The sequence below is a fragment of the Triticum dicoccoides genome, chromosome 2B (assembly GCF_002162155.2).
Source record: "Triticum dicoccoides isolate Atlit2015 ecotype Zavitan chromosome 2B, WEW_v2.0, whole genome shotgun sequence".
Classification (NCBI taxonomy): domain Eukaryota; kingdom Viridiplantae; phylum Streptophyta; class Magnoliopsida; order Poales; family Poaceae; genus Triticum; species Triticum dicoccoides.
In genome coordinates this window covers 469,318,409-469,331,204 of record NC_041383.1, presented here as the reverse complement: position 1 = coordinate 469,331,204, position 12,796 = coordinate 469,318,409, and the positions used below count along the sequence as shown (strand labels likewise).

General features: G+C 41.2%; 1 protein-coding gene across 1 annotated transcript; it reads right to left on the bottom strand.

Annotated features, from left to right (window-relative positions):
• Window positions 1-810: 810 nt before the first annotated feature.
• On the bottom strand, window positions 811-8,853 carry LOC119364286 (nicotinate phosphoribosyltransferase 2-like). The gene is made up of 15 exons (XM_037629732.1): window positions 8,582-8,853; window positions 6,815-6,959; window positions 6,381-6,500; window positions 6,123-6,257; window positions 5,950-6,011; window positions 5,728-5,803; window positions 5,015-5,116; window positions 4,825-4,941; window positions 3,956-4,014; window positions 3,232-3,406; window positions 2,854-2,988; window positions 2,671-2,769; window positions 2,341-2,449; window positions 1,384-1,496; window positions 811-1,261 (listed from the first exon to the last, which is right to left on the bottom strand). The coding sequence occupies exons 1-15, from the start codon at window positions 8,755-8,757 to the stop codon at window positions 1,184-1,186; spliced, it is 1,701 nt and encodes a 566-aa protein (XP_037485629.1). The 5' UTR covers window positions 8,758-8,853; the 3' UTR covers window positions 811-1,183.
• Between the last annotated feature and the right edge of the window lie 3,943 nt (window positions 8,854-12,796).

Here is a 12,796-nt window from a genome sequence, read left to right as displayed (position 1 = left end):
GGGGGAGTTGGACCCGTAACTCCCTTTCCCCTTCCCTCTTTAATTCCCCTGTCCCGCAGTCAAACGACTTTAAGTCCTACACCCTCCTAATTTCCATTCCCTAACACTACTTCCCCCGAAACAAACGCACTGTTAAGAGAAATGGCAAGAAGTGTGACACCATAGGAAAGACGTCCACAACTGCTTGATGATGATCCCCGGTCTTTTAGGCCATCCTCATGTTTTTTATTTGGCTCACCTTTATGAATTTGATGGTGTCTGTTGTCTTTATTCTCATTGAGGGTTTCTCTGTGTTATAGAAGTGTGGCAATTTGTTGCCCGTTGGAGATGTTCGTTCGGTCAATCGTGCGGTTCATGTGTTTCATGCTTCGTAAGTAATCAGCAGGTGGTGTGTTTTCAACAAGGCTTCTTTTCTTGTAATATTGTTTTCAACTAGGCTTGGTGATGCCTACACGAGATCACCTTGTCACAAGGGGTTGCCACCGTGCGTAAGAGTGGAAATGGTGATGCTCAACTCGAGATCTACTACTCCACACTGCCCTCACGCCGTATAGAGTAGAATTCTATGGAGTTATTTTTTTTCTAATCAAAGAGTCATTTATTTAGTAAAACAATCACAATCGCCATCACCAAAAAATCCAATCTGTTCAGCTTACTACATTGTGTAATACGGAGTACAGCGGTAGTTGGAAAGCACAGCACCCGTCCTTTTCTGCTCGCTGTTTGAGTGCGTCCTTTGTATTCATCTCCAGGTAGCCTCGCATAAATAAGCCAAGCAAGATCAAAACTAGAGCCGACACATGGTGTACCTCACGTTTCAGCCTCGCTACACTCTCGTTGTGTTTTCAACCAGCAAATGTGTCGGTGCGTGCTGCATAGCAACAACCATGTTCCTCTCAACTGATTCTTATTCTTTAATACAGTAATTCCATTACACCTCATATATATATAGTATTCCACCAGCCAAGGGGTAAACTGATCTGCCTGCCTTTATACTGGCAATGAATTTGTACAAATGGAAATTGGAGATCAAGAATGAAATTCTACGAGATGGGGCTATTGAGCTGATGGATCGCCATGTTGTACAACAACAGAGCTCTAACTTTTCTTTGACGTAGTATAACGTATTGCAATTGCTATGCTTGCAAGAATGTGGTCTGACTCCAACAACTTGTGCAGCCATCTACTGTAATTCGCCTACCGGCGCCTCGTTCAGCCATAGGTAATGGATGAACTCGTACAGCTTTGCACTCACACTCACCTGCTCCAAGTCAGGAAGATTTAAGTTACGACTGTTTTTTGTGGAAGATCAAAATTACAGCTCTTAAGTTATATGATAAGAGATAGACAAATGTAATTGAATGAAGGTTTCAAAATTAGAACCTTGTAAGGTGTTGGATTTAGCCGCCTGATGTGATCCGGCCGCAGTTTTTCGAGCTGTTGCATACAGCGGCTTCTGATCTTCACCAGCGAGGGCAGCTCTGCTCTAGGTTTATCTGCACAGAACACAGAGGTACACCTATAATTCCTGTTTAATCAACTGTGAGAATACTACGGTCCACAGTTTAACAGGCTCATTCCACTTTTAAAGTCACCAGATTCAGTTTCTGTTTTCTTCAACATGCATGGAAGCACGTCTTTGCATTAAGAAGCAAGCGCTAATCCAAATAACTAGCCTTCCACCACTCAGTGTTGGGCGATGCAACACTAAGAGGTAGTTGATCTTTCTACATCAAGTGTAGGAAAATATCAACACGACAGAGCACTAGAAAATACTGTTACAAGATAATTGGTTCAGGTGAGCCTTTCATGCCACCTCCTTTCTCTTTAACAGATTTCGTGACTTGAATGGTTGTTATGCAACAAAACAACCCCATCATATAGTGATCCTAATTACTCGTTCGGCAACCACTTTCCAAATTAGCCAACGTATAGTGATCCTAATTACTCGTTCGGCAACCACTTTCCGAATTAGCCATGGTGGACAAAGTTGCTGCAAGAAATAACTAAATACGGACATGTTAGGAGTAGTGGGAATGTGCTGGTGGTGTTGTCCAGTTGGACGTCAAGTGTGGCCATGCTGCCCCCGGTATTTGTGTTGCCTGTTGTTGAGTGCATGAGTGCAGGCAAGCCAACTGCAGTTGCCTTGTTCTTTTATTTCAGTTGTAACCTGAACGCGGACTTTGTGAGTTTGGCCGATTCCATTACAAGACCCAGCATTTATAATGGTTTTCCCAAAATTATGTGGCAGGTCTTTCTTCTATAGTGAATTGCAGAGCTCCTGCCCTTTTGAGGTTTTTCAAAGAAAACTCATCGCTGTAAATGATAAGAGGTCCATACCTGAACTCCCAGGCCAGTAGCAATGTAGCAGCTCCTCAACATGCTGGGGGACAACATAAGCCCTCTTGGATTCAAGGAACGGGTGGCGGCAAAGAATTCGCTCTCCTGCCTGGAATATTTCAAAGATGTGAAGTTCAGTTAAAAATAAATAAGACCAAGACACTATAGATGAAATCAACAAAGGATATGAAAGGTGAAGACAGTCGCATGACAACAATGTGAAGCATATGATCGACTCACTATACTCCATTCTAAGGTAGATTATGATTGACAATAGTGTCACAAGTATACAACCTCACATCTGAATAGAGAACACACGTGCATTGTTACCTTTGGTGATGGTTCACTTTCACGTATCATGATGTCTACCAACGGATAGCCTTCTTTTCCATACAATCTGAAACACCGCTTTTTGCATGGAATAGAGACCTGCAACATAACATGACACCATCATTAAGTATCAGGAAAGTAAAATTATGCAAATCTTTTTCAGGGTGTAAACAGCAAACATACTTTTGCCACATCCTCGGAAAGTTTGATACGAGGTCTACTATTGATCTCAACTAGCTTAAAGACACATCCAAGAGCAGCTTGGGAATAACACGTTACAAGATAAGTTCCGATTCCAAAGGCATCAACTTCATGACCCTGTAAAGATGAAAATCTGTAACCACATGTGCATATGAAAATAAAATAAAGAAAAATTATGTAGTTCATGATCATTAGCGCCACAGAAGTACACGCAGACGCATATAACATCATAAGTACATGACATGAAGTTCTTGATGTATTGTCATTTCACTTCGCTGTAAGGTTGTGTACAATGCAAGGTGCTTAGAGAGAGGTGTAAGAGAACTTGTCAGGTCACTCAATAATGAGACAGCATTTTACCTGCTTGTTCAGAGCATCAATTGTTTCCTCATTCAGGTCATTACTAGCAGTAATGATCATCTTCCCAAAACCAGGTATATTGAATTCCTTTTCTATTGCATGAAAAACCTTTCGAGTTTCAATAGACAGATAGGCTAGATCACCAGAGTCTAATCTGATACCAGATGCCTTGTACCTACAAAAGAAATATATTTATCCAAACTGATTGTTTCAATGATTTTTTTTTACCAAAACAATGACCACACGATTAAGTAATTTATAACATTTTCCAAGACTATAAAAACAGAACATTAAAAACCAAAACAAATAGATGTCATCTTTAGATAGCAGGAGGGGATCAAGAGTACTGGGATATTATGGATTATTTTGCATGTACACGTGAATCTGACAGAAACTTGTTTGGGAGGGCTTAAGCATATAATCAAAAAGTTGTTGTAAGATTAAATCACTCCTAAATTTGATATCACTGGGATGGAGTTTCTGATAAACTTTAGCTTCATTCGTAATTTCTTGGATAAGGGATTTTCTGAATTTTGCTACTCTAAAGGGCAGCCAAGTGCACTTAGCTCCCGCTTGCGCAGGGTCCGACCACTTTGGGTCTTTTGTACGCAGCCTTTCCCTACATTAGCTACTCTATTATGTACAAAATTTCAAGATATGCCAAGTTCCAATACTGATAACCCAATGCACATGGAATAGGTGCCAAAGAATAGGTTTGACATACCCTAAGTCATGGAGTGCTAGAGCTACCGCACAGAAATTTGGAATCCCACTTCGCATAACCTAAAAAGAATAAAAAATGTGAGATTGTGCTCCAGATAATGCAGGGACAGTATAAATAAGTTAATAATATACACGTTACAGGTATAGAATGCAAATGGTAGAAGAGGGAGAATAGGTCATATACGGCACTTGCATGGTCATCATTTGTTAGACAACACAAAACAAGGATAAAGTTGTACAAATATCAATACAGAGTTGACTACACCTTCCTGAAGTAAAGCCAGACTGAACTGATGTCCGACCTTCGAGCTAAGCTCAGAAGCATGAGCTACCGGCTTAAAAAAAGTCGACATTCTAAGAATTCTTGAAATAAATCACACATATACAAGAAGTATTGAAGCATGTATCCGCCAATTTTGATGCCAAAACATGCATTCTAGTGCTCTGTGGAGATTGGAGAAAGAATAAATCCCCTACACAAAGGTTCCTAAACACAAATTGGCATATTTTTCTCACGAATATTTGCATACTATGTAAATACTATATGCACATGCATGGACTTTTTTCAGATTTTTTTATATTTGAAAAAAAATTGAAACACACTTTTCAATTTTTGTGAACTAATGGGTGCAGGTGACCTCAGGTGCAACAAATCAATCCAAATAACAGCGCTGACATCCTAACCATGTCTAAGTTGGATAAACATTCTAAAATACAAGAGCTGTCATTTTTAAGAAAATACCAACAAAGGAGCTTGAGAAGAGCAATGCAAAAACCTATGATGTGCTAAGTTTCAGACCTCATTCAGACATGAATAACAGCAGAACAACAAGGGAAAAAGTTGCAGGCTGCAATAAGTTAACAGCTCACATCATATGTGTCCACCAGTGCTAGAAAGCTGCTTGGAAAAGCCAACGCATATGATGCAAATGCAGCCAGCTCACTTTGATTTGTATCGCCAAATACATTACGTAATGAATCTGCTGCCTGAAATCAACAAAAAGTAACATAAGAATGCTGCAACAAGCGAAAACTGCACAGCAAAGTTCTGCAATTGTACCTGAATCTTGCAAAGCCAGTCTTTCACTAAACTAACAAAATCCATGCAGACTTTTGAACCATCTTTGTTCCTTAGGGTCCTGTCTGGGATCTCATCAAGGCTCTGGAAGATTTAAAGCAATTGCCAAATCAGCCATCAATGAAAATAACAATGGATGCCAGAAAAGAAAACTTTCAGAATGCCAGAGATATGTAAGGATGATTTCTAAAGATGCAAATGCAAGGGCCAGTACCAAATGTCGCGGACATTGCACATAAGTGTATACGAGAGAAGAGTTGATATGTTCAAAAAATGATTTGTATCTGTATGTTTGAAATATTGTACCATGTTAATTAGCAAGCAAAGACACCAATTGTCCACAAAAATGCAAACTAGCAAGGAGAATGATAAAAAATACTAGTATGCTAGGAAAATAGAAAAAGAACATGCACATGCACATGCAGGTTATGTAAAAATTAAAGTTGAACAATATCATTCATTGAATGAACTAGATGGTCACCAGGATCATAATTTGAGTGCTAGTATGACGAGAAAACAAATATTCAAACTTCAATGCTGATACGACATGGGGCTCAGCAACCAATGTAGTGAAGATTGTTTGACTAATGAAACTACATCATGAACAGAGGCACGGTAAGGTGCTCCAAGGATAGCATAATATTGCATATGTAAGAGCTTTTGTTCATCAATAACAGGAATTGTATGTTACTAACCATATATGAGCTGACATAAGCATGAGAATGTGTTCCACGGAGTGGTATGCCAAATAGATGTCCTGCCAATACATTACTGCAAGAGAATAAAAATAACCAATGGTGCACTATAGCAACACTAACATTTTTGGGAGATAAAAGGTTTAAGGAGAAAAAGAGAAGCGAAACGATACAAGGAAATAGAGCACACATATGATCTTCCATTGATGTGAAAGAACTCACCTGGTTGCATCAAAGCCTCCCATAAAACAATACTTTGAAGCACTTATTGCGCCATCAGGCCCCTGCAAACATAAATCCAAAGCTACAATTCAGATTTCACATGTAGAAATACCTAATATTTGTATAAATTAAAGCTAAAATAATGGTGCAGAAAGGATAGAAGATCATCACACCTGCGCTCGTCTTAAACCAAATTCCATTAGAACCTTTGACTTTCCAGCAACATGACGGTGCCGCGCAGCATTCGTGGTCACCAAAGAAGCATAATTGATGAGATTTACAAATGGAGTCTCAAGTAGTTGAACCACCTGATGATTTTATAACAAGAGTAAGTTGCTATAGCAAAAATTCAAGTTTTAGTTAATGCTCAGAACTAAAGTTTGTGACTAACATTATTGTGCATAACAGCTGGTTAGGGGCTTTGTACTTACAGCAACTGGACCCTCAACTCTCATCAAGGGCACTTTTGGAAAGACTACTGAGCCCTCAGGAATGGAGTACACTTCCACATCAGAGCAATCAATTCCCCGGAGATAATCAAAGAATGCATCCTAGAAATTGCAATTATATCAGTAAATAAGTGTTTCTCAGATTAAATAACTGAATGAGCGTTACATATATGCATACTAAAAGTTGGGTGAAGAATAGCTTATACAAGAAACAACACGCAAAGTTTGAAGTTAAACTTTCTTACATCTAGCATTTGAGTTGGACTTTTTGTAGCCCATGCTAATCAGCCTGCCAATACACAGGACCAACCAAAAGGTATATTCATAACCTAGCAGCTAATCTAGGAACCTATTTTACCATTTGAAGAAAGAAAGAATATTGTATATAATATATGTATACGGTGTTCAGATGATACCTCACACATTGGCATTACTGACTGCAGGAAAGAAATCTCATCTTCCGTGAACTTAAAGTTTGCAATGAACTTAATACATTCTTCAAGACCAGCAAAAACAGTAAACTCTCCACCAAATGGATTTTTCCTGAAGTACAGGTCAAACCTGCAAAATGAGAAGGAACAAAATCAGCATGCATTTGAGTACGTCTGGGTTGTTAGCTGAAATTTTAGGCCCATATTAACTGAAATTGATTCAACAGACATCAAAGCACACCATGTGAGCCCATTTGGATAAAGCAAACGACACATAGGCATATATATGACCATACAAACATAGAGAAAATAACTTCACTAACTTTTGTCTTTTAACTCAATTTTCATATATTTTTGGGTAGCTTCTGAGTTTTAGTGTCATGTTGTTCAAAGCTATATGCAGAAGTGCCTCTCTCCCCGAATATTCTGCCAATGACAAAATTACATAGACTTTTCTCTTCTTGTAACTTCCCCCAGTCCGAACACAGTCACTTTCCCCTTTTCAAAAAATTGGCATAACATACAACCCCCGTCCCTCCTCTCGCAAGAATAGTTAAATATGAAACCCAAGAACCAATAGTCTCTTTGTTTCATCAAGTACCAAAGTTCATTGTTCATTCAACCACGTCACATCATTAATGTCCACATCCATTTGTTTCCTCTGCACAAGGAGTACATTATACCACCATTTAGAAAATACTCCATGTTCACACTGAAAATTCTAGTTCTTCAACCTTGTGACATCATTCAGATGTCCCTATGCATTTGTTTCCTCTGCACCCGGAGTAAATCATATCACCAATTAGAAAATATTGATCAACACTAAAAGTTCTAGAGAACCCACAATGACATACTCCCTCCGTCTCACAATATAAGATCGTTTTTCAAGCTATGTTAGCTTGAAAAACGATTTTATATTATGGGACATAGGGAGTAATAAATAGATGCGCCTGTATGTTAGAATCCACACATGAGGTGCCACATACTAAAACAACAATGGAGGAAAAAAGTCCTAAAAGAAAGGCCAGTCCAATTTTGTTAACACAAGAACACCTGGACCCACATGAAAGCAATGGCAAGCTCAGTCAATAAATGACAGTTTAACTCACAATTTTGACATAATAAAGAGATTAATTAAACAATGCACATTGAGAAGGGCTTTCCAAAGTAATGCATAGCGGAACAATGAAGAATCAACCAAAAATTCGAAAATAGGATAGCCCCAGACTACGCAGGCACGCACAGCAAGAGTAAAAATTCGAAAAATAAAATAAAACCAGCCTACAGCATTTTCTTTAGCTACTGACAAGGAAAATGATCAAAACTACAGGCAAGACCGCTTCCGAGAGCAAAACCAGAGTACCGGTTAGCCAACCAAGCAACTAGTGTCAAAAACGCTCTTATATTATGGGACGGAAGGAGTACCAGATAATAAACTATGAAAGCGCAAAACTGCGCTGTGTTAACCAATAACTACCAAATAATGACAGAATTGCACGAGAACAAAAACCAAACTACCGCATAGATTGAAACCAAACTATTCGCCACAGCAATGACAGAATTGCAGGAACAATCCAAGTATGCCCCCAAAAAATCAGACCTCTCGTCAATTCATTACCCCGAACCTAACCCGGAACCAACAAACTCACCAACTGGCACCAGATCACACCGCCCGTCGATCCAATCCAATCGGCACAACCGAACCAGAGATACGCGAAGCGGAGGACACGAGGCAGAGGCGAGGGTGCTTACACGGCATGGTCTGCGTGCTTGCCGGCCTTCCAGTAGGCGTAGGCCATGGAAAACTGGTACTGATCGGTGAGCAGCGCCGTCGCCATGGGGTTCGTGGGTGGCCCCACCTGCGCCCTCGCCGCCGCCGCCAGGGAACCATTGGCGCCGGCGCCCACGCTAGGCGCCGTCGCCTCCATGCTTGGGCTCTGGAGAGCAAAGGCTTCCGCTAGGGTTCTCTGGGCTGTGGCGTGGGAAGCTTGGAGGGGAGGGGAGGGAGGGGAGGGGAGGCGGGAGGAGGACAATTGGAGGCCGGGAGGGGAAGGAGGAGGAGGAGGAGACGCCAGGGGCCGATTTGGAATTTGGAAGTTTGGCTGGAAGCAGGCAAGGTATTTATAATAGGGGTGGAAGTTTCACAGGTGTACCATTGGAAGTTGGTAATGTCACATAGTGCCCTCACAAGCTTGATGATTTGTAAAATCGATTTTCATCTGCTTTGTTTTGCTCTTTCACATTTTATTATTCCCAAGTATTTCGTCGAATTTAGTTCATTTGCGCTACTAAAAAATTATTTCAAAGGAGATTAAGAAAAATCTACTAGTCAATACTCCCCGAATCCAAAATAAGTATCGCAATTTTGAATTAAGATATCTTAGTTCAAAACCGTGGCACTTATTTTGGACCGGAGGAAGTAGTATACTCGGCAAATTACAAGCATAAGAATTATCGTTGTACCATTGTACACGCTTGAAAAGAAATGTTTAAGAAAATGACATCGTTAGTAATTGTGACGGGTCACCTTTCACTCTTCTTACTGGTTGCTTTCACCATTGAACTTCCAGATCATTGTCATTTGTCAATCTATTACCCAAAATACCACAATCGACTTTGTAGCTTTCACAAACTGTGGCACTTTATCATTTTGAAGCTCCTTGTATTTTTCCTACGAATCTGGTCTACAACAATGTTCTGATCGCGGTAAATTTCATCCAAAGACCAATAATACACCAAATTGGAGATGTTCCCGGACTGGAATGGGTTTCTCCTGTAACTGTAGGACGAAAGCAGAAGTCGCACCCGTAGCGCATTCTGTTTTTGGCCGGATTACTCCACGCCTTTTTGGACGCAATCTGGGTGTCACCTTTTCTGGTTGCCCTTTTGTGATGCAAAGTATACGCAGTACAAGGCTACCCCTGCATGACGGTGGGCCTGCGAATTACATGGTCCCGGGGGCAGCGAGAGGCTTGTTTGGGTCACGGATGGGCATGATGACATGTGGCGGTTGGTGAGTGGCGGCTCTGTTTTTAATTCGTTCCCTTCTTCTTTTTTGTTTTCTAATGGAAAGCATGGACCCGTTTGTTGTGGAGACTGGAGAGGCGTGGCATGCGAGGTATCTTCCGGGATCTCGTCTCGTCGCTGGACTCGGATCTCATGTGGCCGCCGGCGGCGGCGACGGGACCCTGGTTAGTGGCCGGGGAAAATTCGCAGTCAAAAGCTATGGCGCGTATGATAATCGTTGTTGAATCGAAAGGCCGTGCCACAGTAGCGCATCGTTCATAGCCAGTCGTTTTTATTTTTTGATGATTTGAAAGCGTAGCCAGTCGTTGTAGTTTCTCGGAAGTTGGCTACACAGACACAAAAGAGACACTGCAACCTATGACCGCACGACGGGACCGGGAACCGTGGCCTTGTGAACACATGTATGGTTGGCTGCCGAGAAATTTGTGAGCATTTAAAAACCAATCAAAAATCTGGGTTCAGATGCTATGTTGTGACTTAGAGCATGTACAACGGCAATCATCTAATTTGGACCCCTAAATGCCGGCGGACGCGACCGGTCAGTGTCCAGCGTGTCCGCTTTGAGCCCTCATTTGCCCGCTTTCATATCCACATATCTCAAAATTGGCCTCTCATATTGAGGCATTTCGTCGAGCAGGGAGCACGTGACAACGACAAACATACCGATGGCCGGCCGTCCAGCTTGCAACCAGCAGTGGCAGTGGTGGTGGCAAGCTCCGGTGGTGAGCTCCGCACGCGCGGCTAGGCACGCACGCACATGGGACGACGACGGCGCGGACAACACGCACAACTGCGTACATTTTTTTCGAAAAGGGACGTTTTATTACTTAAAAGGTTTAAGTATTGCATCCGGCCTCTGCATAACTAAGATGCACACAGCCAATAAAGTCCTCACCACAAGCGAAAATAAAATAGGAAGGCGAAATACAAAGAAAAATGTATATCTGTATAGCGCCTAAACCGTCGGTGGCCCAATCCTAAGATCATGTTGCCACCCTTGTTGGGTAAAAGTATCCCTCGCCATAGCCTTCAATCGTGTACACACATCCGTAAACAGGTCTCGATTTTCCACTCATTGTAGAGAGGACCATAAACGAAGCGTCCCCGTACATCTGTAGATAAACTGCATAAGCGAAGTACTTTTATCATTAAAAATCTTATCATTTCTACATAGCCAAAGCGACCACATCACGGCAAGCGCTCCCACCCTAAGTAGAATTCTGAACCTTTGATCAATCCCATGTAACCAGTTGCCAAATATATTAGCAACACTACAAGGGGGATACAAGCCAGAAGCTATTTGGATGACTGACCATATAGAACGAGCCAATTTACATTGGAAGAGCAAATGTTTTATTGTCTCATCATGCGGACAAAATACACATTAAGTACTTCCATGCCAATTCCTCTTAATAAGGTTATCTTTAATAAGAATGACTCCGCGACGAAGATACCATGCAAAGATTTTATTCTTAAGAGATACCTTCATCTTCCATATCTTCTTATTATTATCAACTGGCACGTCAGACTGGATCAAAACTCTATACATAGACTCCACTGAGAATTGCCCATTCCCATGTAGGTTCCAACGAAATAAATTGGACCCCTGTGACAACTGTACCGTGGTCAATCGTTGAAGTAGTATGTTCCACGATTGGAGTCTAGGTCCAATTAAATCCCTTCTGAACGTCACATTTGGCGGAAATGATTCCAAAACCTTGGCAATAGTGTCACCCTTGTGACGTACAATATTGTATAGAGCTGGATATTGTTCCCGGAGAGTAGCATTACCTAACCACTTATCCTCCCAGAAAATAATTTCCGAGCCATCCTTAATTTAGAAGCTCACGCACACAAATACTACAGAAAAAATTAATATAAACAATATATTTGTATATTTAGCATTGTGAAAATATTGCATATTTATGGAATGATGAAAAAAATTGTTCAAAGACACAACTTTCTACCAAAAATAATTGCTAGTACACAACATGCTGAAACATGTAGATGTATGCAGACTTTTTTCCAAGCATTTACTCTCCTTCATATCGGTGGCTAGGGCAAACTTTTCTCTTTAGACTTTGCCGACGAGCTTGTGGATTCGCCTCCACTCTACTAGCCGCTTCGGAGACCGGTGACGGGGAGGGGAATCATGTGCATTCGCTCCGACTAATAGTTTAGATTAGGGTTTTAGTCCTCGCATGTGTGGCGCTTCTTCTTCGAGTTTGTTTTTTGGGCTCCCATCCTCCTCGAGTTCATCTGGGCATAGTTGACGGGGCCCCGACGAAGATTCTTTTCATCTCCTTGAGGGGGGGGGTAGAGTTTCTCGTCGTACATGTGCGACAGCAAGATTTGATGGCAGTTGTGATTTATTCAAGGGTTCAACGATGACAACTATGACTCAAGGGTGTGGACCTTAGGTGCACGTGCACGAAGACTTTTCGGCTTCATTGACAATGTCAAGCGACTCTGGTAGGGGAGCGGCGCCAGTGGTTCGTTCTCACGGCGGTAGTTGTCGTTCGGTGGTCTAGAGATCTTGATGTAATTTTTATTATGTTTAAGGTGCTATATACTTCTGATGAACTTTTATACTCCCTCCGGTCCATATTGATTGTCACTGAAACAGATGTATCGAGATGTATTTCAGTGCTAGATACATCTGTTTGAGTGATAATGAATATGGATAATATATTTGGATCTTTTTCGCCAAAAAAACATGTAGAATTTTGGTCCCTTGATCACCCAAGGGTACTTTCTCTCTCGAAGCTTTACAAATAAAACCACGCATTCTTATGATACATGGTGTTGAGAAATGCTTGTAGTTGTCGCTAAGTGATCCATGGATCTGGTTATAATTTTTGTTACCACCGTTGTGTCTCTATACTAATATGATTGACTATAAATAGATCGGAGGTTTCCCTACTAGAAAAAACCTAATAC

Excerpts from the sequence above, each read along its gene's own strand:
- LOC119364286 (XM_037629732.1), bottom strand. The coding sequence starts at position 8,757 with ATGGAGGCGACGGCGCCTAGCGTGGGCGCCGGCGCCAATGGTTCCCTG. Across the intron at positions 6,501-6,814 it reads CAGTAATGCCAATGTGTGAG|GATGCATTCTTTGATTATCT; the intron begins GTATCATCTGAA and ends TGCAATTTCTAG. Across the intron at positions 4,942-5,014 it reads ACTGGCTTTGCAAGATTCAG|GCAGCAGATTCATTACGTAA; the intron begins GTACAATTGCAG and ends TGTTGATTTCAG.